The sequence below is a fragment of the Callithrix jacchus genome, chromosome 9 (genome assembly GCF_049354715.1).
Source record: "Callithrix jacchus isolate 240 chromosome 9, calJac240_pri, whole genome shotgun sequence".
NCBI classification, from domain to species: domain Eukaryota; kingdom Metazoa; phylum Chordata; class Mammalia; order Primates; family Cebidae; genus Callithrix; species Callithrix jacchus.
In genome coordinates this window covers 30908680-30933763 of record NC_133510.1, presented here as the reverse complement: position 1 = coordinate 30933763, position 25084 = coordinate 30908680, and the positions used below count along the sequence as shown (strand labels likewise).

The 25084-nt window shown below is 35.0% G+C and overlaps 1 protein-coding gene across 1 annotated transcript in view; it reads right to left on the bottom strand.

The window, feature by feature from the left end:
* The window catches only part of NELL2 (neural EGFL like 2), a 396829-nt gene that overhangs the window by 113189 nt on the left and 258556 nt on the right, over nucleotides 1-25084 (bottom strand). Inside the window, exon 15 of the mRNA XM_035255757.3 lies at nucleotides 1900-2022. Within this exon, the coding sequence (XP_035111648.1) occupies nucleotides 1900-2022 (123 nt within the window). The remainder of the gene's footprint in view (nucleotides 1-1899; nucleotides 2023-25084) is intronic.

Genomic DNA, 25084 nt, shown 5'->3' with positions numbered 1-25084 from the left:
TATAAGTTATACACAGTAAGAGATTAACAACAGTAGTTTATAATAAAATAGATCAATTTTATAACAAAATGCCAGCATCACTCCTGGAACAATGGCACTTTGAGGCCATTGTTAAGTAAAATAATAATTACTTGTTTTTGTTTTAGTTTTTTTGAGTTAGTTTTTGTACATGGTAGTTTTTGTTTTTTTTCTTTTTTTTTTTTGGTGGAGATGGGGTTTTGCCACATTGCCCAGGCTGGTCTCAAACTCCTAGACCCAAGCAATTCATTTTCCTTGGCCCTCCAAAGTGCTGGGATTACAAGTGGGAGCCACCAAGATCAGTGAAAATAAGGATTACTTGAATACAAGCATTGTGATACCTTGACAGTGTATCTGATAATTAGGAAGACTACAAGTGACTAATGGTGGCCAGTAGTAGACAGTGTGGATACACTGGACAAAGTGATGATTCACATCCCAGGTGGGATGGGGATGGACAGTGAGAGATCTCATCATGCTACTCAGAATGATGCAGAATTTTAAACTTAAGAATTTTTTCTAGAATTTTCCATTTAACATTGTCAAACTGCAGTTGACCATGCATAACTAAAATCATCAAAAGCAAAACTGTGGATAAGAAGGAACTATCATACTATACTTTACATTCTAAAAGTCTAGCTTTTCTCAGGATTTGTTTGGTTTTTCCAAGGAAATTTTTGTGGGATTTGAATGCCCAAATAAATAGGCTTTCTTCAAAATGACCTACACTAATGACTTCCATGGAGTGTTGAAAATCAGAGTAACCCTCGGCCCACCCATCTCTTGCTACAGTGTATTTTTGTAGACAGGCTTTAAGACCCATGCTCATAAACCACTGCATTAACAGCCATTTCTTGTTCTTTCCTACCTCACAAAGACACAGTATCACAGCAAACTGATTTTAGTGAACTCTGAGATAACAGACATAGTATATTTGAGAAATCAGCAGTTCTTTAGCTTAAAATGCCTAAACTGGATAAATCATATGACATCATAAGGGATGTAAACATTATACTATGGGAGTTTGTAGAGTTTCCAAAAAGGTCTTCTATTTCCGTTGGGAGGTAGGAAGGAAAGAGGACAGTGGGGGAAAGGTGAGTTAATGGATTGTGGTGAACTACAGTTGTATGGTTCACTGATGAAAACAGAAATCTGAGTTCAACAGGACATTTAAAAGAATTATCAATGGACATTAACAAACCAGCTAAAATAGGAAACTGTAACACGTAGAGAATCAATATTCTTAGTTAAATAATCTTCTAGAGTAGTGCCTGACAGCTCAGAAGAGAGCAAAGGAAAACTGTCAGACTGACTCAAAATGGAGGTGTTTCACATGGTAGCATAACAAATAGGTTGACAATGCGGCCAGAAATATAGCTATCATGATATACACATGTTTGGGCTCAAAAAGAAACACCTGAAGCTGGGAGAGTGGTAAACCCGATGAAAAGGAAGATTCAAGGAAATTGAAGATCAAAAGGTATAGAAAGAACAGACTGAGCAAACTGGAAGAAGAGGAACTTGGGATTAGACAATAAAATGTTGAAGTTTAATATTACCAAGATGGAGCAGTTCTCCACAAAAATGCCCAGGATGTGATGATGGCTGTGGTTTGCTAGAAAGGAACAGAGATGGAAACCACTGTGGCTAAGGTCAAGGAACATTAGGTCAAATGAGCTGAATGGTTTGGTCACTTAAACACTGAAGTAACTCAGGAGGGTGTCAAGACCTGAGGGAAAGACTATGAGCCACACATCAAAGCTTTTGATGTCTGTAGGAAGTACCTGGAAGTTACATAACAGTTACGATAAAGTGTAGTGGAAGGTAGAGATGGATTGCATGATACATAATGGAAGAGACACTGGCATTGAAGTATTTTACCTTTGCATGTTGTTCCATTCCCTGTATAGCCCGGCTTGCAAACACAGTTGTGTCCTCCAACAGTGTTGAAGCATAAAGCATTTTCATCACAGTTGTGCTGATTTGTGATACACTCATCATGTTCTGGAATGAGAAATACAATTTTGTTACTCAAAGTTATATTTCCAAAGCTAATATATTTTAAACTACACCTTCAATCTTGGTTATGGCATGGTAAATTCTTGCAACCACACATATAACAAATTATAAATTACAGCAGAGCTCAGATTTTGAAGTATTGTATACTCCTCTTCATGTACATACAAGTTCACACATCCACAAACACTGAATGCAAAAGAATTTGAACAAAAGACCTACCAATGGTTGGAAGAAATAGAGAGGGGAGGCAAGGATGAGAAATAATTCTAGAAGTAGATTCCAAAGTCAGCTGTATACAGTTAATATTTGGGGAGTTACTCTCATGAAATAAATCTGCCACCTAACTCATCCCTGCAGCATGTGAAGGATGACAGGGAGGATGTGAAATTGTATTGCTTTGTGAGTCATGACCTGTAGGATAATAAAGCTCAAGTTCTAGGAGTTAGGTGCCTGCTGTTAACACCTGTAGCCACACTTGTAGGCCTAAAGATCCTTAGGCAAACTGTCAGGGGAATATTGGATCGCTTTAGTAAGTTCCTTACTCTGCAAAGAAAGTATCACAAATCTATTAAAAGACAAACTTGCTTTTGAATTTCACTGGGAAGAAAATTGGCAGCAGGTGCAAACTTGATTCAAAGTGTAGATTTATTTTACTTCAGGCAGCAGAACCCAAATGTAGGTGGGCTGCCCATTCTAGCCTTTCTGAAATACAATCTTTAGAATATGTAATCAATATAGTATCTGCTCTCACTGCTTATAACTTGATATCCTAGAAAGCATTGAATTTTTGATCCTTGCAGCACCCCTGTGGGAGAGGAAGAACCAATATCATTGTAACCATTTTAAAGGTGACTTGGTGTCTCAGTGTTTACGTAGCCTGCCCAAGTTCACAGGAATATCGAGTAACTTCAGAATTCTAGCTCAGCATTCAGCAAAGATGTAAATGTAAGGAATAAATACAGTGAACATGAGAAGGCAAACAAATCTAACATCAAAATCAAGATGAGAAGGTAATGAAATATGTGAGAAAATGCACACAAATTAGTTCAGCCATCTAAAATCCTCATAGTGGCACAACTTAGTACTCAGTCTCTTACATGAATATTATTCAGGCCTAAAACAAAATACATATTTCAATAAACTACATTGATTGAGCTGTTAATTCCATATGATATAAATCATGAAATCAATGAAATATTTGATTTTTACTTTAGAACTCTGCATTCCAGATATTATCATGATAATACATCTATAACTTGTCTTTGGCATAATAGATTGTAACTTGTAATATATCTGTAAATTGTCTTTGGCATACACAGTTAAGATTAGACTAAAATCACTTACTTCAACTACTACAATGAAATGCCCATTGTTTTATTTTTAAAGATAAAAATTAGCATTCTGCTATAACATTTTATGTCTCATTCTATACAAGCACAAAGTTATAATAGCTTTCATTATAACCCTGTAATTAAATTCTTAGAGATTATTCCCAATAATCCTTCAGAGGAAAGAAAAATTTCAATCACAAAGATTCTAGAATTGTATAAATGGATATCTTATTTTCCAAATTCCTAACAAAATAACCCAAAATTGTACAAAATTCTATCTTTGTTATCTAGTATGACAGAAAATTTCATAGTTTTTATAAATTCATGCTTACTACTGTAGCTTAGAAGAGAACTAGATTACATATGGGTCTCCTAATTGAGGCTTACACTTGGACCACCATAAAATTTCAGAAGGGCTAGAATGGGCAGCCCACCTACCTTTGGGTTCTGCTGCCTGAAGCAAAATAAATCTACACTTTGAATCAAGTTTGCACCTGCTGCCAATTTTCTTCCCAGTGAAATTCAAAGTATGGCAGTTAATCTATAAATCTCTATGTGGACAGCCGTAGGCCCTTAAAAGACAGCTGCAGATTGATTTGATGCTGTTTTAATCCCTGCCTTGGTTGTCTTTTTAATTATACCATACTCACCAGGCAGAGAAAGGACCTAACAAGATTCAGTTTAGCATCTAGTATGATAATGCTCAATAAACGCTAAATAATTACACAACCTGGCAACTGATTTCCTCTGTTGTCATTTACTCTCATGGTTACTGAAATGAGAAAGTGGGATCCTAGGCAATTCAAAGGCAAATACAGTTCTGAAGGCTTTAAATACATCCATGCCTTTATATATATTGCTTCCTGTGCCTGAAGTGTCCTTCCCCACAGATTCTCCTGGAAAACTCTCACCATTTTTAAAGATTACAATAAAATGTGATGTGTTGTGCAAAGATATCTTAGTCTCCCCCTCCTACAGAGTTAGGGGCTACTGTCTATTTTCCCTAACACCATATACAAGGTTCTGTTATTTTCATTTTATTGTTTGTCCATTTCTCTTTAGTTCTCCATTCTTAAGCTCCATTCTGGGACTGTGATTTTTTAGACCAGAATTTTGTATTTTTCTTTGTATCACATTTAAGCACGCAAAGAGTGTTTCTTGAATAAATAATTGAATGAATAGATGAAGCAAGATAGGAACTACTTCTGTTGCCATCATTCGAGACAATCACAGTTTGTTCAATTATAGACTACATGCCAAACACAGAGCTCTGAAAAATCTGAGCTGTTTTTTCACATTGATTTTACTATGATGCAGTTTTAATTTTGCATATTTCAAATATTAAGATAGCAGGACATCTTTTGAAAACAGAAAATAATAACTCCTTTATACTATCACTTTAAATCTTTTCACACTACTTAAAATAAAGTTGATTATAGTTAAAATTTATGAACTAAAGTAAACTGTGAGCTTAGGAAAAGCATATTTAAATGTCTGTAGTCTCACAGAAGATTTGATAATCCTTCATAAAAACACAATGTAAATGAAGCAGAGCAAATATTCTGTAAAGTCAACTCAATAAATAATTAATTATTGGTACTCCATTTTCAGTTTTGGTCAAATGTCAATTTCTCATCCTTTCTCTGAGTCACACATCCCTGAGGACTCCACCATCAAATCACTAGTTCGCATCTCCATTTCTAATACTTCCTCCAACACTTCCAATACAGAGTAAGAAAAATTAAATAGAAGAAGGAGGGAAATTCTAAGGTAAAATTTAAATCAATATTATGTTCTATTGTTTAAGAAGATCATGTCAGTATGTAATAGTGAATAAATGTCAAGGTTTATGTCCCATATATTGAAAGGCAGACATTCAGGTCTGATGTTTGGATTATCCAATCCGTAAGAGTCACTGCTAGCTTCACACCTTCAGTAAAAAGTTTATTGTTTATATGCTATGACAATCCAAGTAGTAGCTGGAAGTGAAACCAAATGCATCACTTTCTAACTCTTCTTCATCAAAAATATCAGCACATGGTTATTTTAATCAGAATTTAATCATTCTTCATGTCTATGAATTTGATATTTAAATGAAATGAATAAAAGAAAAATATATTGAAGGAAAGCACCATTACTCAGCAATACTAAAAAGAAGTAATTTGGATGTCAATCACTATGAAACATTATTTATAGAATCTATCATTGTACAGTGATAGCTAGAAAAGATTTTTTTCTATGTGTCATAATTTCTTTGTTCTGCATCTCCACATGCAATATGAACCTGATTTTATACTAGTAATGAGACACAATATAGTAAAGTTCCTCCACGGGAAAAAAAAGTAATAATATACACACTTGGAAGCCTCCAAATGCAGACATTATGTATAAAAATAATACTTGGCTTTCACTGATTAACCCCTAAGTTAACCTGGGTATGCTAATGTATCTAAAATCATTTTAAGATTCCATATCCAAAAGTGTTATCAGTCATAATAACAATGGACTTAAGATGAGGTTTAAATTTGGTATTCATATTGAGCTCATTGCAGAATGAATGTGCTCCTAGAAACAAACCAGCTGCTCTAAAATTCACATAACTCTCCTCACTGTGATTTCAAAATAGATGTACAATAGAACATAACCCATGTTCTATTAAAAAATTTCAGTATAATACAAAATGCAAATACTGCACAAAATAGGAGTGAAAAGTCATCATTTAAATGTATCTATATTTAAATTCGATTTAGTATATTTTTCTTCAATATCTATTTAGTATTAAAATATTTGAGGCTTAAAAATGATTATAAGGGTAGCTGCCTTCAAGAAGCTTACAAATCTTAGTTGAAGATATAAGACAAAAACACAAAGCCTTTAGTAAATGGTTTCATTATGAGAAATTGCTAAAGCAGAGAAGTAAACACTGCTTACAGAGAGTTGCAAGAGATCAAGAGAGGATCTGGTTGGGTCCAGTAGGTTTCCAAGAATGACTTCTTGCAGAATGAAGAATTTGACGTGGATATTTTTTACATGTGTTGGTGAGGGCAGGTGCAGATTCCAGATTAAAAACAACATTCACGTCATTTGTCTCTTCTGTTTTTGGAATCTCAAGGCCCTTATAAATTTGAATCACACTGAATAATTTATAATAATCATAGCTACAATTCAGTGCTTACTACATACCACATACTTTGTAACATATATTACCTAATTTAATCCTTATATTATCTAGAAAACATTATTATTACGGAAAATTAAACTTGACTTGGAAAGGCTAAGTAAACTTGCCCAAGAACACACAGCTAGTAAGTGGTAGAGTTGTGAATTAAATCTGACTCCAAAATTCAGCCTATTGATTGCTATGTAATAGAGTTGCTCGACATATTTAATGCTTGTGTTTTTTGCAATCTACTCCTTTTTATTCTGGTGTTCTTCTTCGTGATTATCAAGAGGTTTTTAATGTTTACACAGCTTAATGTCTTTTTATTGTATGTGAAATCTTCTGCTGCTTTATAGAAGAAAAGGCCATTATAATCTTTTTTACTATATTTATACTTCTTTAAAAACACTGTCCAAAAGGAGTCTAATTAGAATTATAGCACTTCTTAAGGCAAAGGACGGACATCACTTTCTGTTCATACTAATACCCACATTTTCACAAGGTAGAAAGAAGTTTTTAAAAGAAAAGGATAATAACAACATGTTCAAGTTCAAATACCTACAAAACAAAGTAACCAGCTCACAGAACTTAGACTCTAGCGCTAATTGCCCACACTAAAAAATCTCTTGAAGCTCAACATTAAATCGGTTTGGTAAACAGACACCTCTGCTGTCTGAGAGTCTTCTCCTCTAACACCAGTCATCAGGCCCCAGAAATATTGCGCACTGTGCTGGATAATTCCGCTTCATTCTACCAGCAATATCCTAGATCCTCTGGCTGACACCTTTATACACTAGATTCTGCTCTTCTGGTAACAGAACATAACATACCTTCATAGTCAGCTGACTACCCTCAGAGAAAGTTTCTTTTCTGATGTATTTCACCAGCCACAAGAAATATATTGCCTATCTTGGATCTTCTACTCTTCTGTTAAAATTTGAAAATGTTGGAAAAACAGCAGCTATAGTAACATACAGGTGTAAGTTTCACAAAGAAAGCTGCTTCATTTTCCCTAACTCAAGTGTTTTCTGGAATATAAATTTCACATGAGTAAATTCTTTCTTAGATTCTAGCAGGATATGACCCTAAACATAGTGACAACCAACCTCTAGTCTTCACTATCATCTGATTACTAGAAACCTGAGAACAAGCTCCCTTAGACTGAATGCTAAATAAGTCAGTCTTGGAGCAGAGAAGCCCATAGAATACATATGTATTGCTCTTGAGCAGCTTACAATAACAGTATCAAACTACATGCATAGAGGGATGATTTATCCAAAAAATGTATGGCTGCTTAGTCATTTTCCTGTAATATTCCTGTAGAGTAGATTGCTTACCTCAAGATATCAATGGGTTTTACAGAAGTTTGTCCATAAGCACCACTTGTGAGTGTCCCCACCAAAGCAATATGTAGTGACCTGCACTGGTTTGTGCAGAGCATATGAATAACATGGCCCATGGATCTGCAATACTGAGACCCCTTGCTTTATTCCAAAAAGAATGGCAATGACTATGAATCCTCAGATAAAATATACTCTTTCTCCTAGGATACTAAACAACTCTCTGACATGTCCACAGCACCTCAGTACATTCACAAGGTAATTGTTCTACTGCAGATCTTTCCAAAATGAGTATAAACTGAATGTAAAGAATGTCCTGTATTACAACTTCACAATTTCTAGATGGTTCTAGGTCTATAAGAAAAAAGTGGTACCCTTTCCTTCCTTCTCCCTTCTTCTTTCCTTCCCTTTCACAGATATTTAGCAATCTGCTATATGAAAATATCGTGTTACAATTCATTAGATGATTTTTAAATGTCCTTGATCAACTAAGCTGTAATAGGAAACTAATTTGAAAGATAAAGTAGAAAATAAGAATAAATTATGTACTATTGTAATGAACAATTGCAGGGAGGTAGTGTATATAGTACATATTGTAATTTCCAGACAGGCTGAGTTTTAGCTGTCATTTTATCCTGGTTCTCTGGACTTCAGAAAGCCAAGCTTTAGAAGTTTAAAATGAGGAAATTAAGATCTATATGAAAGAGCAGTTCTGAAGAATACATTTAAAGGATGAATGTAAAATGGCTGGCAATAATAAAGACACTCAAAAAACTACTTATTATCTACTTCAGTGGAGAATTTCTTTTGCTTTTATTAGATAGATATCTTCTCTTTTCCATTGCATTTTAATTCTGTGGAGAGAGCCTAAGTGTCCCATAGTGTTTGCTCCCCTCAGAATCTTTTCTGAAATCAAATATATTTTGGACATTTTCTGGTTTCCAAAATACCACTAATGCCACTACTTTCAATGATTACATCAAGGAAAAAGTGCCTGCTGACATATTGTGCAACAGCTATGCATTTTGTTTCTTATGATTACCTTATTTACTCACTTTACATTACAAAAAAAATTTACTTACTACCATGTCATTTTAACAGGGATCTATTTTTAATGCTACTAACGTGATTGCCAGAAGTCATACTATAAACTTGTTTGATGCCCACATCAGTAGCAAATTCTATAAAAGTCATTTTTAACACTAAGGCATTTTTAATTCAATATTTAAGTTTCTTGTTCACTGACCACACCGATTCAATAATACTGAATTGTTGCTACTCTTCAGTTTACTTGGTAACTAGACATTTGTTGTGATTTTCTTCTCCTGACATGCTTCGTTGATTTTCTTCTAGTCTTTTCACTTATGCTCAGCCTCCTTTCCTAATCCTTATTTGACCAAGAATCTTAACAACCAAAGCACACTCAAATTTTCTCCTTTTCCTTATAGTAATTTCATAAGGTAATCCAAATATTGATTTTATTACAAAAACATGTTTTATAATATTTTGTGTTTCAACAAATAAGCTTTGTCTGAACACATTATAGGGCACTAAAAATCCTGCAACCAGATAACTTAGATTTGCTTTCTTAATACACGATTTTAAGTTTTCTGCTATATTATTCCAGTGCTCTGGCGAGTGCAAAGATCGATAATCTGATTATCTGTGACCCCAAGGAACTTCTTAACTACTGGAGGACTGGTGATATGAATAGATAACTAACTATGATATATTATAGAAGTTGCTTAGTGCCATAACAGAGAAAATAATAATAGTAACAATAATGACAGTAGCTAAAATTTTAAGTGCTTACTACAGACTGTAAAGCACTTTGCTAAGTGTTTTGTATGCATTATCCCCCTTAGTCTTCACAAAAGGCCTGTTTGGGTAGGTATTATTTTTAATTTTAGTTTACAAATGAGAGTACAGAGCTTGCTTGGAGCAATTAGGTGCTTTGTCCAAAGTCACACAGCTAGAAAGCAACAGGCCAGACCTTCAGTGCTTTAAAATATAGAACCTGTAAACAAAACTTTCATGAAGCTTAAAGAGCTCAAAAAGATGAGGACTGCGGAAGGGTCTAGGAAAGCATTACATGGGAAACAAGCTGAACAGGTGGCTCTTGAAAGACAGGGAGGGTTTTTAACAGAAAAGATGGGAAAGAAAAGATGGTAAGGATGGGAAAGAATGCCACATCTGGAGAAAACACAGGTGCACAAGATAAAAGCATGGGGTATAACAGGGCCCTCAAGTACTTGAGCTGGCAGATGGTGATGACTAAAAGAGAACAGTAAGGAGTAAGTACTGGTAGCGTCCAGAATACAACACAATTTTATTTGATAGGCAATAAATAGCTGCTTCCAGCTATAGAAGAAAAGGTGGCACGAAAAAGTTAGAGTTAACTTTTAGGAAAACTAATCTAATAGTAAGGTGCAGATGAGGAGAGATTAACTTTCCTTGACAAAATGGGCTTCTCATGTTAGAAAGTTAGCATTTCTCTCTCTTTTTAATCCCTCTTTCTTCCTTTTATTCTTCTCCATTCGAGTCAGATTATTCCTGGAGTTGAGACAGGAGTCTGTGCAACACTGAGAGAAGGAAGAGGAGAAGAATGAGAAGGGGAGGAGGATAAGGAAGAAGAGGAGGAGAAGGATGAGGAGGGGTGTTGACGACAAAGAAAACAGAAAGAAATTGAGTGCTTATCACCTGCCAAGCACTGGACTAAGTAACGTATACATGCAGCATAAGGAAGTACTAAGGACAGTGAAGGAGTCATTGGGAAGTTTACAGCAAAATCACAAGATTTGAATTCCTTTAAGGCATGAACTATGTCTTATTAATTTTATTCATTTTATACATCCCTATGCTTTTGTGAATTAAACTGTTTTGAATAGAGGGTCTAAAGTGTAATGGACAAAATGATGGAGAAAGAGGAATAGATTTGTACTCCAAATTTGGGCTCCAAAATGAATCAATATTTGGGTCAAGAGGAAGAAACACTTTAGATAACTTAGGTTCTTAACCTGGGAAACTGGGAAGATGGTGATGAGATGAATGGTTATAAGAGGCCCTCTTACTTTCAGGTATTTTGTTATTCTTGTTCACCTAGGTTTTGTTTTGTTTTGATGACAGAGAAAATAGAATTAAAAAGTGAAAATATAAATGGAAGGACCAACTTAGGAAACAAAATTTTCTCTATTGATGCTGATCATAAACCAAATAAACACTCCTCACCCCAAATCTGCTTAACAACAACCACTTAGATGATAAACCCTTGGGTCTAATTCATCAATCACCCCCAACATCCAACACAGAATGACTGGCACAAAAATTGGTCGCCAGTGAGTACCTGTTAAGGAATGCGTCATTGATTCTAAACTGTGTCTCAATCTAACATGCAAAACATTCAGAGACCTGACAATGCTGAATATTCAAGGTATTCCAGAATGGCAATCATGTGGTATCTCTTACTGTCTCTTCAAGTCCTTGCCCCATTCCCATCCTCTGCACATTACTTCACCAACAACCTCACAGATAAACGTTCAGGTTATCAGGAAAGAATTCCTCATATTTCCCATCCACAGATAAATATACAGGTAAATCTATTCTTAAGTTTTTCTTCCTCCCCAACCAGGAATCTGGGAGTCACCATAGATTCCTCCTTCCCTTCCCCTCACTACACACATTCATCCAGGGGCCAAGTCACCTGAATTCTTTTTTCTTGAAAGTCCTCATTTCTATCCTCACATCTCTATCTTCATTGCTCTGCAGGTGCCCAAAACTGGGCACTATATAGTTCTTGTTTGGATTAGTGCAATAGTTTCATGATGACAACACTGTCTCCAGTTTGGTGCATTTTCAGAATATTATCAGAATAACTTTTTATAAAATCTAATCTCCTTTCCTTCTGCCCCACCATTCCTCCCCATTCTCTCTTTCTATTTCTTACTTTTGCTATTGGTGGCACAACATTGTTTTTACCGGCCATCAAGACACCACATCCTCATTAAAGCTTTCATCATGTTCCTATGCTTTCACCAAACGGCACGATGATGTACCCATGGCAACATTTAGTAGCAATATCATTTGTTGAGACTCTACTAAAGGCCAAGTCTTCCATGCATGCTTCCTTGCTTCCACATGTGCTGTTCTCTGCCCAGAAGCCCTTTCCCACTTTTCTTTGCTTAACTCTTCTACTCACCTCCCGCTCAGATCACACAGAAACTCCTTCTTCAGAAAACCTTTGAAACTCTGTCTCATTTAGATGAGCCCTGTAGAGCCTCGTGTTTCATTTAGTTATAACATTTGAAAGCCAGAATGTGAACTGGTTAGCTGAAAGGACTTTGGAGTCAGGCTGCCTCAGCTCAAATTCTGGCTCTTCCTTTTACTAGTTGTGAGGTCTTAGGCAAGTTAGTTAATCTCTTCAAGCCACAGATTCCTCCTCTATAAAATGAGTTTAAAAAGAGTACAGAAGTAAAATCCCCCGCAGGATCTGGGGCCATACTCAATAATCAAATATTTTGATAGTAAAAATATGATCATTCAAACTAAATAGGATCAATAAAGATGCAAAATAGCCTCACATCTAATCAAATTTTGCTGCCAAATGAATTTTTAAAAACAAACATTTGAAGTACCTACATTCCTCACGCAGGTTCACTCATTGTTATCGTGCTTGAACTTTTTTTTAACCACACCCATATAGAACTTCTTTGAAATAAAAATTAATAAGACAAAGAAAATAAAGTAAATAAACATTTGATGGTCAAAACTGTCCAGATTGTTTGGAGTTCAGCTATGTAGATAAGGGACTCTGGATATGGATGTCTTTCATGGAGTTATGTGTGGTACTGTCTGGAAAGCACTCAGAATAATCCTGGTGTACACAGTGCTTCACGAGTTATTATTAGACTGGCTATCATCATGCTGTCAGGGATTGTTAATTCTCTTACCTGTCCCTCCATAATCAGTTTTCTTCTTGAGACAGAAAATGTTAGTATAGATCTTTGAAGACTCACATCTTGCCATAACACTTTCCACATTTTAGGCCCTTGATAAATATGGATGAATCAATGACAGGTTCCAATATATGCAAAAATCAACATTTTTCAATTTCTCAGAGTTTTTCACATGCAGAGTTCATTGCACTCACTCAGAGTCCCTGTAACATGTGTGAGATTTAATATTTAGAAAAGTGTCTACACACTGCTTAAGAGATCATGATGCTTAACTTCACCAATGCAAAAGTTCAAGCTTGCTGCTCTTGTGTTTTCATGTCAGTGCTGCCCCTAAATTTGGCAAGAGGCATGTTTTCCCATCTACTGACATTTATTTCAAAGAAAGAAAAGGCTTTCACTAGGCTAGTGAAAATCTCTGCTGGAGAAAAATATCACCTCCACTTAACCCTATATGATCTGGTTTTTTTTTTGAAAACTTTAAGGCCTACTCTCCTTTAATATCTACAAATAAATAAGGTTAGAGTACACTCAACAAACTACACCACAATGAAATATAAAAGATAACTTCTGAAATACACAATTTCCTAAGAAAAACAACCACAGCATTCCAAGATAGACAGTCTTTCCAATGAATTTTAAGATATTAGATTTCCACAGTTGGATCAAATACTATTTTCTGACCTTTAATCTTCCAGCTTATAGAAAATAGAATGATTTCTCAGATTTTAAAGTGATGAGACTATGGGGCAAAAGAAATCCATCAGTGTCTTTATTCAGGGGCTTAATTTTAAAATGAGTTTCATTACAAAAGTTATCTTTCTTAGGGTATGTATTTTAATACCTCCTGCAGCAAAATACAAGATACAAGACAATTTCCTATTCCTGAAGGATTACATACATTGTGCTTGATAAAACAGGAAGAAGCATCTAAATGTATCTTTTGTGCACTTTTATTTCATGCTTCTGTGTTTACTGTGTTTCAGACTATTTATCTCTAACAGTGTAGAGATATTTTTAAAGATACTTTAAAATATCTTTAAAGATCCTTTAATATTTTTATTTGCAGTGGTGTGTTTATTGATGTTATAAACATGTGTTAAGGTCTCCTGTGCTTAAATTTGAGTTGTGGTCATTACAAGATGAGTAAGGCAGAATTCTCATCCTCAAGATATCTATAGATGTTATTCTCTCAAAAAATAATACATACAACTGTATTTCTTTATGTGTGCATATATGTGGGTATGGTGTGAACACATGGTATGTATGTGTGTCTATGTATATAATTTCTATGCACTAGACATAGATAGATAGATAGATAGATAGATAGATAGATAGATGATAGATAGATAGACGGATGGATAGTAAGTAGCAAGTAATGGCTAATTTATACCTGTTTTGTTTGCTGGAGTGGCAGAAATCAATTTAGAAATATAGTGAAATATTTTTTTCTGTTATTCCAAAAGTCTTTTTTTTTCTAAAATACAAAAGGACATTCTCTTTTGATAACGTGGTTACAGTGCCTCTTCTTCTATATTTTTTTCAAGAATTTGTAATGGATTTTATTCTAAATCTCACTCTGAATCATTCACTTTTACTTGATAAGCTTTCTTAAACTGTTGCAGTTCTCTCGCTGTTCCTCACAGAGGGGAGCTCTTGCCCCCAGGAATCACTGAAAGCTTTCAGAGGAGTTTAAGAAATACTTTAATGTCAATTTATCATTCTCTTTCCCTGGTGGTTTCTCACACCAACAAGCTAACTTCACTTCTCCTAATGCTTGTCATTTTTCCTTATGTCCTTGGCCTCTGGGATCCCAATTAGACTGTTGCTTAGACACGAATAGAAATCTGACCCAAAGACTAGAAGTGTAGTTTAAGAAGCAACTGAATGACAACAAATGGGGACTGATTCTGATGCTTTCTTTACTTTCCCTTCTCTTTCCACTACTTGCCTTCTTATATCTCTGTTTCTTGCCCTTGTTTCCCAGTTGCAAGTTTTACTCACACCTCTCTCCAATTTTTTCATTTCAATTTCTTATATTTTTCCACAAAATTAAAAAGTTTAAAATAAGTACTCTTCTCCCCAACTTCAAGTGTGTATTTTAATTACAATCAGCAATGTCCTGCTCTGGGGCAAACGCTTACTCTTTGTATTCATGGCTCTTATTCTACCCTCTTCTAATTATACCCAGCACCTCCCTCCTCACTATTTTCTTTCCCCCCACCTCTTTTCTTTAGGGTCCCAGATCTTGTACAACTGGCAAATAGGTGTATTTAAAGGTGCACTCTTGTAATGTTATTTAAACTTGTTCCATATATCTTCCCATGAATGATAAAATCCATTCACTCACTCGGAATGTCCCTTAAGGTAAAGTGGGACAAGAGGAAGGCAGGAAGGCAAAATGAAAAAGATTTGCAGTTATCAAAACATAGCTGGCTCAAGTAGCCTCCTGGGCCTCTATGACAAATTGATCAAGTTGATGGCAGCTCACTAATGCTCCTGCTTCTCTATCTTAAACCTGGTCTCTCCATTCTCCATAAAAGAGAAGATGAACAAGTGAATGTTGGGGGAAGTACACTACAGATGTTAATTAAAGATTTATTTTGGGGGTAGGAAGATCTGTGTTTTAAAAATATCTACTCTCTGTCACTACCTCACGGCTTTCATGACCCCAGCATCTTTGCCTAAACTGTTTTCTTAGACTGCTGTACTTTCCTTTATTGTGGTACTGAACACCCTGCATGGCAGTTGTGTACTTGCCTACAATCTCTGCTTCTAGGTGATGAGCTACTTTATTATAAAGACGTGTTTTGTTTTTACACCCCTATTAACATAACAAAGAGTGGTTAAAAGGGAGTTAGCCGCACCATAATGGCATCAACCAACTCTCCAGCCACCCCTACACATTCAAGTAAAAACAATATATATGTTTGATGTGCAAATGCAACTTCAAAGGAGATCCCTAGCTCCCGACATCAAGCATATTATTCGTCACTGCCAAACCTTCCACAGGTACTTCTGCTGTCTCCTGTGTCTGGCAGAGTGTCTGACCAGAATTTAGTACTTCACCTTTGTTGACTAAATGTTTTCATGCATAAAAAAGGAGCAGGTTGGCATGATACATCAAGAGGAGAAAAAATCCATCTAGAATGTTCTAAGAAGCTCCTGACCTGATTGCTGAATACTTGCAACAGAAAGTTTTTCTTTGGATCTCATTAGAATATAAATATAAATACTCCTGGACCCTCCTCTCTCTGTCTCCAGTCAACTATTTCAGAGAAAACAAATCTAGAGAAGTATTTGTTACACTGTGGTTAATCAAATCTAACAACAAATGACCTATCTCATAATCTTTCCTGAATTGGTTTGAAACACTCAAGCTTGCCAGCACAAAAGCAATTAGCATTTTTACTTCTTTTGTGAATATTTCAGACAATTCTATGTTATCTAAGGTGAAATGAAACTCAAAAGGTAATTGGAAAAAAAATCAAAATATATCAGAAGAAGTTCAATTTTAATCATTAGCTTTCTCTAACATCTCAAAAAATTCTTTCCTTGTAAGTTTAAAAGTGCATGATTTTTTAAAAAGATCACATGCATATCAACATATTTGAATGTAGTCTGTTAATCTGCAAACATACTCACCTGTAGCCTTTTTATTTCATACAGCAGGCAGAACAATCATTTCAAACCATACAACAGGTTATGACATCCCTCTACTCTCAGCTCTTCCCTGGCTGCTTTTCCCATTTTGAATAAAACCTAAAGTCTTTGCCATGGCCACAGTGTGCCCTGCGATATAGTCATCTTCTAGCTTCTCTCCTCCCAGTCACCCTGGCCTCTCTGTGTCCCTTGAATAGAAAAAGCATTTTGCTGTCCTTCTTGAGATGCTATTAATTCACAGGTTTTTGTGGTTCACACACTTGTTCACTTATTTCAGAACTCTGCTCAGAGGGCATCTACCTAGACAAGCTTCTGTCTCAGACATTTCTTTTACCTGGATTTCTTTTTTCACAACACTTGTTCCCATCTAACATTATACTGTATAAAATTATTTGCTTGTACATTTGTGGTCTGTTTTCCTTATTCAAATAAAAGTTCCATGAGGACAGAGACCCTAATTTATTTACTGCCACATCTCCAGCACCTAAGAAAGAATTTGTTTACAGTAGAAACAGAGAGTTTTAAGAGAAATTGGACCCTATGGGCAGCATTCCTCATGAATTATTTTATTGACATGAAGAAATTGAGGCTCATGTAGACTAAATGACATATCCAAGGTCACAGTTAATAAGTAGCAGAATTAATAAGTGACAGAATCTTAGTTATCTCTACTTCCAGTCCAGCAGTTTTTGAGTATAAAAAACAAACATAAAACAAATGGATACCCACACCAAATTTCAACTTTCCAGAAATGTACATTTTGTTTTTCTAGAAAAGTCTCTCTCTAAAAATTGTAATAGTTTCTAATCTTGGTTTATTTTTTGTTTTCCTTCTCTTCATCAACAGTTAGCCCTAGTGTGATTTTGCAAATCCCAGAATGTGAAAGCTAACAGAGTGTGACAGCTGGTATGTCCCATGCTCGTCAAATTCAGTGGTCTGTAACAGGGTAAATGACACAATTACCTGCTGTAATTACTGCTGCTGACAATATAGTCTCCCTAGTGAATGCTTTATGAAATTCAGAACTGCATTTCTTGTCAATCCAATCCAAATCCTGCCTACATATTTCAGGCAGTATTTTGCTAAATAAATATTTAAAAATTAGAGCCCAAATCTAAGTGGACATTTATTAGTTAGTGTAATTTAAGTATTATGGATGCATTCTGCCTTAATCTAATTTTGTGCATTGACCTGTAAATCTTTCTAACAAAGTTTTCCTTTAAATCAAGAATCTATTCTCATTGGTTATAAAGATGCACAGAATACTTCACAGAAAAAGCAGATGTACCCCAAAAATCAGACTGAATAAATAAAGCATCTGCCAAAATCCCTGGTCTAGAGTGGTCTGCTGTACACCAAACTTATTACTTATTTCATTTCAACTATAAAGACACTTGAGAATACACACAGACACAAACAACTGTAATAGTTGACTGCTCTGAGTTTGGCTGCCAGCCAAAATCCTTCACAAGTTATAGGTAGGCTGTCAGAATAAAAAATAAAAATGCACAGGGACTCACTTGCCTGCAGATACAACTTGTTTCCCTTTCTTACAAAAAAATAAATAAAAATCACCAAATTCCCATTCTAAGACTGGGATTAGATTAAATAGCTTAGACATAGCATTAAAAAGCAATTCCAGCTTATGAAAAAGTAGTACAAGCTCTTTTGCAAGTACATTCAAGGAACGCCAATATGTTAGCAGAATTATATTAGTAACCAGATGATTTTCGTTTTGCAAATAAGTGGTTCCTGGTTATTGATGCAATGTATTCCTGGAAGCCATACCAGAAGGCCAATTATCATTAAATGGAACTAATCATGTCCTTATTGGGTTCACATGTTCTAACACAGTTTGGCAGCATCAGCAATAACCAATGAATAAATGGGTGAAGAGTTCAAAAGTAAAGGACATGTACATTATAATCGGTGCTAAATATGCACAGCAGTAAAAACAAATTGAGAAAAGCGGGATAATACGTAATTTAAGTACATCATGACTTGACACACAGATCCTCGTTCCATAATGACACTAAAGGAGAAAAACTACATTTTGAAATACAACAACATGCAATGTTAATGAATAGTGCAATGGGGTTTTTAGTCTCACTTTTGTAAGTGAAAGAAATAATAAATCAGTAAATCCCTTCTGAATTTCTTAGACTTTGCAGTTACCCAGTGGTTGCTGAAGAATTGTCGCATGCCCACCCACATGGTAGAGGGTGGTAAGCCACTTATCTACTGCACTGAAATACAGCACAAGCCAAAACGTGGTCTCATACAAGCTGAGATCAAGGTGTTGAAATACATTTGTTCATCTAATCTCCAACTCCACTGGGTTCTATAAAACTTTCCCAGTTTTGAGACTTGCCCTTTGTTATTGGTCAGCATTTCTGTTTTGGAGTCTTTGGTCCTGCTCATTTCTCCACCCTGTATTGTTCTTCTCCAGGTTCTTCATCTCTCAGGACCCAGCAAGGCCCTATCTGAACACATAACCTAAGTAGGTCCCAATGCTGGTCTCTATAGCTTTCCTTCATAGAGCCTATTTAATATTTGATAATACTCACTCACTTGCTTGGTTATTAATATGCCTGCTCATTCCACCCCCAGATGGGAAAGACAACGAGGGGATGGATTGTGCAACTAGCACTGTGCTCCAGCCCAGAGCAGGTTCTTACTAAAAATGAATTAGATAAAGATACCTTTCAGACTAAAAGACTATTTTCCCTATGTATTCCTTTGTCCATACTTCATAATTCTAAATTTGAAATTTTAGAGGTCTTAAGACTAGTGAATATGCAGGTGAGGAATAAGACTAATAGGTTCTCTGTTCAGTGCAGAATAACTGTATAATATCAGGCTTTTATTTGAATGCAATTACATTTCAAGAGACATGATATTATGTAAAGTGTGTCTAAATTTGGGTACAAAGGAGTACAATAATATAATTTCATTCTGCTGTATTAATTTGAACTATGGGTGAGAATTATTTCAATTCAAATGGCCTAAAGAGTCACTTTACATGTGCCCTAGAACCTAAAGTAAAAAAAAAAATAGTCACTTTCAAACTGAAGTGTGAAAGGGTATAATTTCAGTTCTAGCATCTAACAGAGTCCACTATAAAGGCAAAATAGAGGTTAGGAGAGTTTAGAGTTAGCTTCAGAAAATCATTTGGAGATAATCTCAGAATTTAAAAAATATATATTTTATTGAAAACATTTTTCCTATTGATAGGATTTTCTAGTCAATAGAATTATCTAAAATCAGATTGATTTTTAAAGGAACTAAAGTATGAAGACTCAGTTAAAGAAATACTGTGCTTAGGAGTAGGATGCAGAGTTGTAGTGCCCTGCAGTAGTAAATCAGCAGCAGAGCATTACAGAGATGTCCAGGTAAGCTTGTTTGGAAATGTACAGGATGCCATTCTTACAGTCATATCTGTTAACCCAAAGTCTTCATGGATGGACTCCACATTTCAGATACAGATAAGGCACATACAATGAAATAATGCATTGAAAACTCTCTGGGGTATTTCTGGGTTAAAAGATTATTTTCCTCATTCATTTTTATAAATATCATGGTAATGGAAACAAAATGCAGAATGGAAATATTTATTAACAAATCGTTTTCCCCAGACAGCATCACAACCACAGAAGTTGACTTGCATTGTGATATATTTTTGCCAACACTGTCATAAATTTTCAATGACATTATAATTTTTTCCTGACCTAGAACTTTAAGCTGATAAAGGGTTTCAGACTATCATCTTGCTCTAGAAATTTCTTTTCTAATCTGCCTTTGTCCTTCTGAAGAGATTCCCATAAATAGCACTGACTCAATGAAGAAAGGGTATATTTTACAGGAACAGACCTGTTGGTTACATATTATAATAAATAGTGAAGCACTATTACTTTGTCCTCTATTACTAATAGCCCTATTAATCATTTTGAGGTGTTTCATTATCCATACAGAAGCAATACCTATATGCATATTTTGCATATTTAACATTCTACCACTTTGAGGATATATAATTTGTACTTGTATAATTAAGAAGACTTGATAATGAACAGAAAAATGCCTCATTATGTGGCTGGCATTTGTATTCAAGCTTATGTTTAGCTATTTGTTAAGCACTTACAATGTGCCAAGTACTATAACATAAAATTTACTTTGTCCTTTAATTTAATTTTCATAAAAACTCTATGATATAGGTATTGTTAACCCCATTGTATACACTAAGGCAAATGTGGCAAGAAAAGGGTAAAAAAGATTCTTCAAATAATTTTAAATAGAGGCACTATAATTCAACTGGATCTGTCAAATTTAGAGACTGAACTCTTAAATGTTAAAATAAGTTAAGAAGCTCTGAATTAATTGATCTTCTTCATTTGAAAGCTTATATCTTATGAAAAGTAAATATGTTACCCTTTTTTTAAAAAAATTTTTACTACATTTTAGGTTTTGGGGTACATGTGCAGAACATGCAAGGCAGTTGCATAGGTACACACATGGCAGTGTGTTTTGCTTCCTTTCTCCCCTTCACCCACATTTGGCATTTCTCCCCAGGCTATCCCTCCCCAGCTCCCCCTCCCACTGGCCCTCCCCTTTTCCCCCCAATAGACCCCAGTGTTTAGTACTCCCCTCCCTGTGTCCATGTGTTCTCATTTTTCATCACCCGCCTATGAGTGAGAATATGCGGTATTTCATTTTCTGTTCTTGTGTCAGTTTGCTGAGAATGATGTTCTCCAGATTCATCCATGTCCCTACAAACGACACGAACTCATCATTTCTGATTGCTGCATAATATTCCGTGGTGTATATGTGCCACATTTTCCCAATCCAGTCTATCATCAATGTTACCCTTTAACTGCTCTACAGATCAACCCCAGCCACATGGTCACACTGTGGATCTAATTACCACAAGGCACTTTTCACATTTAAGGTCTCACAGTTGGTGCTTCTTATGGGTTTTACCCTGAGAATTAGCCATTAAGAAGTCCATGGTCATGTCCAATTATAAGGATCCCACTTTAAGAAGCATGAGGATTAACTAAGACACATCAAGAGAATAGTCATAATAATGAAGAAATTAATCAGAAATAATAACTGGTGGAAGTGTGAGCTAATTTTAAAAAAGGATACTCCCCAAAAGTTAGTTTTTTAAAACACTATTTTGAGTGCTGTTAGATGGAATAAAGATTAGTCTCATTTTCCTGTGCTCCAGAGGGTAAAACGAAAATAGCTTAATCACTGACTCAAGAATATGGTATTCATTCCATGTCAACTTCATTTGTGTTGGCCTCCTCACCTAAAATCTTCCTTCTTCTAATTTAGCCAAATTTTAGCTCTCCTGAAATGTAATCCACATTCTATTACTTTCAAGAAAATGTTTCTTTCTTATTTTAATGAATAATGTTTCATTTTATTCCTAAAATGGAGAAAAGTAGATGATCAAAAGCATATGAAACAAGTGAATCCATTTATTTTAAATTCAAGATTACTATATAACCTCTTAAGTCTTCAGTAGTTGAATGTGAAAATCCAACCTACCATTTATACTTGATTTTCTTAAATAAGTCAAAATCAACATACTTGTTATGGACTTGATATCATACTTAGAAGTTCAACCAACCTCATTGACTTTTCCACCTTCAGAACTCCTAGGCATTATTATACTGGCTTCTTTTTATTGCTCTTATTTGTTATAGAAACTCTCCAACACACTAAGTTCCTTCAAATTATGATCCATGGCTTTTAATTCTCTATCATATGAAGGCAAGGTGTGGAAATAATGAAAAGAGATATCTATAAACATTATTTTAGATAAGGAAATTAATAAAGGAGCAAAAGCAAGAGTCCTACATGTTATGGGGAAAACACATCCAAACAACCCATGAGTTAAGAAGGAATCACAATGGAAATTTAAAAATATTTACAACTAAATGGTATAAAGAATACTGATATTTTATTTGTGGGATGTAGCTTAAAGAAATATTATGTAGAAATTTACATATGTATATGCATTTATTACTCATGGACATAAATATGGCAACAACAGACACTGGGGTTACTAGGGTGGCGACAGAAGGAGGGGAGTAGGGCCGAAAAACTAACTATTGGGCGCTATGCTCAATATGTGGGCAACAGGAGCAATCATACTCCAAACCTCAGCACCATGCAATATGCCCAGGTAACAAGCCTGTTTATGTACCCCATGAAACAACAAAAAAAAACCCCTTGAAATTATTAAAAAAATAGATTCTGTCAAGTACATAGTGATGAATAGATTAGTAAATCCATCAAGCATATAATGAATATCAGTGGTACACAGTCTTCTAAAAAGCTGAAGCGGAGAGACTATTTCTCAACTTATTGGGTAAGGGATCTTACTTACCCTGATCCCAAGCCAGATAAAGATATTACAAAAAACAAAACTACTGACAGGTGTCCCTTATAAATACATGCAAAATTTCTAAACAAATTATTAGTTAATTAAATTTAACAGTATATAAAAAGGATCATATATCCTATTTAAGTGGAGTTTATCCCAGGAATGTAAGATTGGTATAACACTGGCCAATCAATCTATGAAATTGACCTTATTAATAATCTGAAACAGAAAGATTATATGATCATCTCAATAGACTCAGAAAAAAGTCTACACTAAAATCCATTATCCATTCTGATAAAAATTCTTCAGAAAACTAGAAAGAGAAACAAATTCCAGAAACATGATGAACAGCATCAACAAAAACCTAAAGTTAACATGGTAATAGTGAAAGGCTGCTTGTTTTCCCTTGACATTCGAAACAAGTCAGGGTGCCTGATCTCACTTCTGTTCAACACTGCACTGGTGAGTTTAGTCAGTGCAATAAGGCACAAAAGAAAATAAAAAGCAATCAGATTAGAAAAAATAAAAATAAATAAATACATACATTGGAAACACATGGCTCCAAAACACACAGACCTGGGCACCAGTATTTATTAGTATTTATTAAACAACCTATTGAAAATTCCAATGTTCATGCTCCTCTCTTATGTGATGAGGATAATAATATCAAACTTATGATGGTGTTTTGAAGATTGAAGTAAATAACATAAATAAAGCATCTGGAAACATGTCTAACACACTCGAGGTACCCTATTTAAAAATATTATCACCACTTCCCTTCGAAAGCCAAAACAAACAGATTAATTAAATGCTGACCAACATTTAATTAATGGCATTGATATATTTAAAGAAAAAAGAAAAAGATGGTCTAAATGAAGCCTGAAAAAGGAAAACCAAAGGACACAGAATTTTGTACATTCTTCCTTTATTATCTGGGGAAGAGAGACACTGACCAAATACACCAGTATGCCAGTCTCCTTAGAATCTTCTCATTAATTCCTTTTGCTCTAATTATAATTCAATTATCTCTATAGTTTTTTTAAATTTTTTTTTCCCAAAGGAGAATCCTATAACTAGGCCATAGAGAGTAAGAGTCTTCTTGACTACACTAGTGGATAGGACTACTAGTGAAAATCATGTATAGAAAAAAACAAAATAGGGAGAATATAAAATAGGAAAAGAAAGTAGGAAGAAATATGAAACACACAGACACATACACACACACACAGACACATACATGCATACACACAGACACAAACAACATGTAGTTCGCCAAAAGAAAAGTCAGAATAGTCAGGTTAATAGATGCCAAGAGGAAAAGAAGTTTGATTAAGAGGAAGAGGCAATAGTATAAAATGCCAGAGAGACATGAGAAGAGGGATTTACTGTAGGTATTTAGGTCACTGGATAATTCTATATGAGTAAATTCAGAAGAGGAGAGAGAAAAGCCATTTTACAAGAGGCAAATAAGTGGTTAAAAAAAAAATTGCTGGAGAAGCATGCAGTATCAAACCATGCGGTTTTACTTTGTGGTAAGTTAGCTTGGTAGCTAGAGTGGGGTCCTCCTCATACTTCAAAATGTTGAATCAATATAACCCCTTTTACCTGGTATGATTTGCAGCAGTGTGACAGAGAAATAATAAAATACACACATATTTATAATACTTAAAATATACAAATGAACATTTACTTGTCAGTCACTAATGGAGAGCCAAGTCCTTTGCTTTGAGCTCAAAGTCATGCCTTCATAAATCACAGGAGTTATGTATTCTGTAGGAGTTGCAGCTTTAATTTATTTAAAGTGCAATGAGAAATTAAAGATGCTTCCAGAGCAATCTGAATTATGAATAGTAGATTCATATTATGTTTTCCAATATTTTATAGTTTTCTTACTCATTCCTCATTTGAAAACACATTTTTAAGGACTTGACCAAATCGAGTTTTCCTACATATCCAACTTAATTTTTGGTGAAACAACATATTTTGGAACATATGTTTGGTTGGTTGTCATTGTTGGTTAAAACAGCTTCTACTCAAGAGAGAAATTTGCTACCTGTCTTCCTACAATCATAACTATTCCTGTAAAATTCTCTATGCTTAGAGAGAATATATTCAGATATAATAAAAGGTTGCCAGCTGAAAAGCTCTATCTTAAAATAAAATTTTAATTAACCACATTTTTTATATATAACTGACACTGATCCAATTCCTTC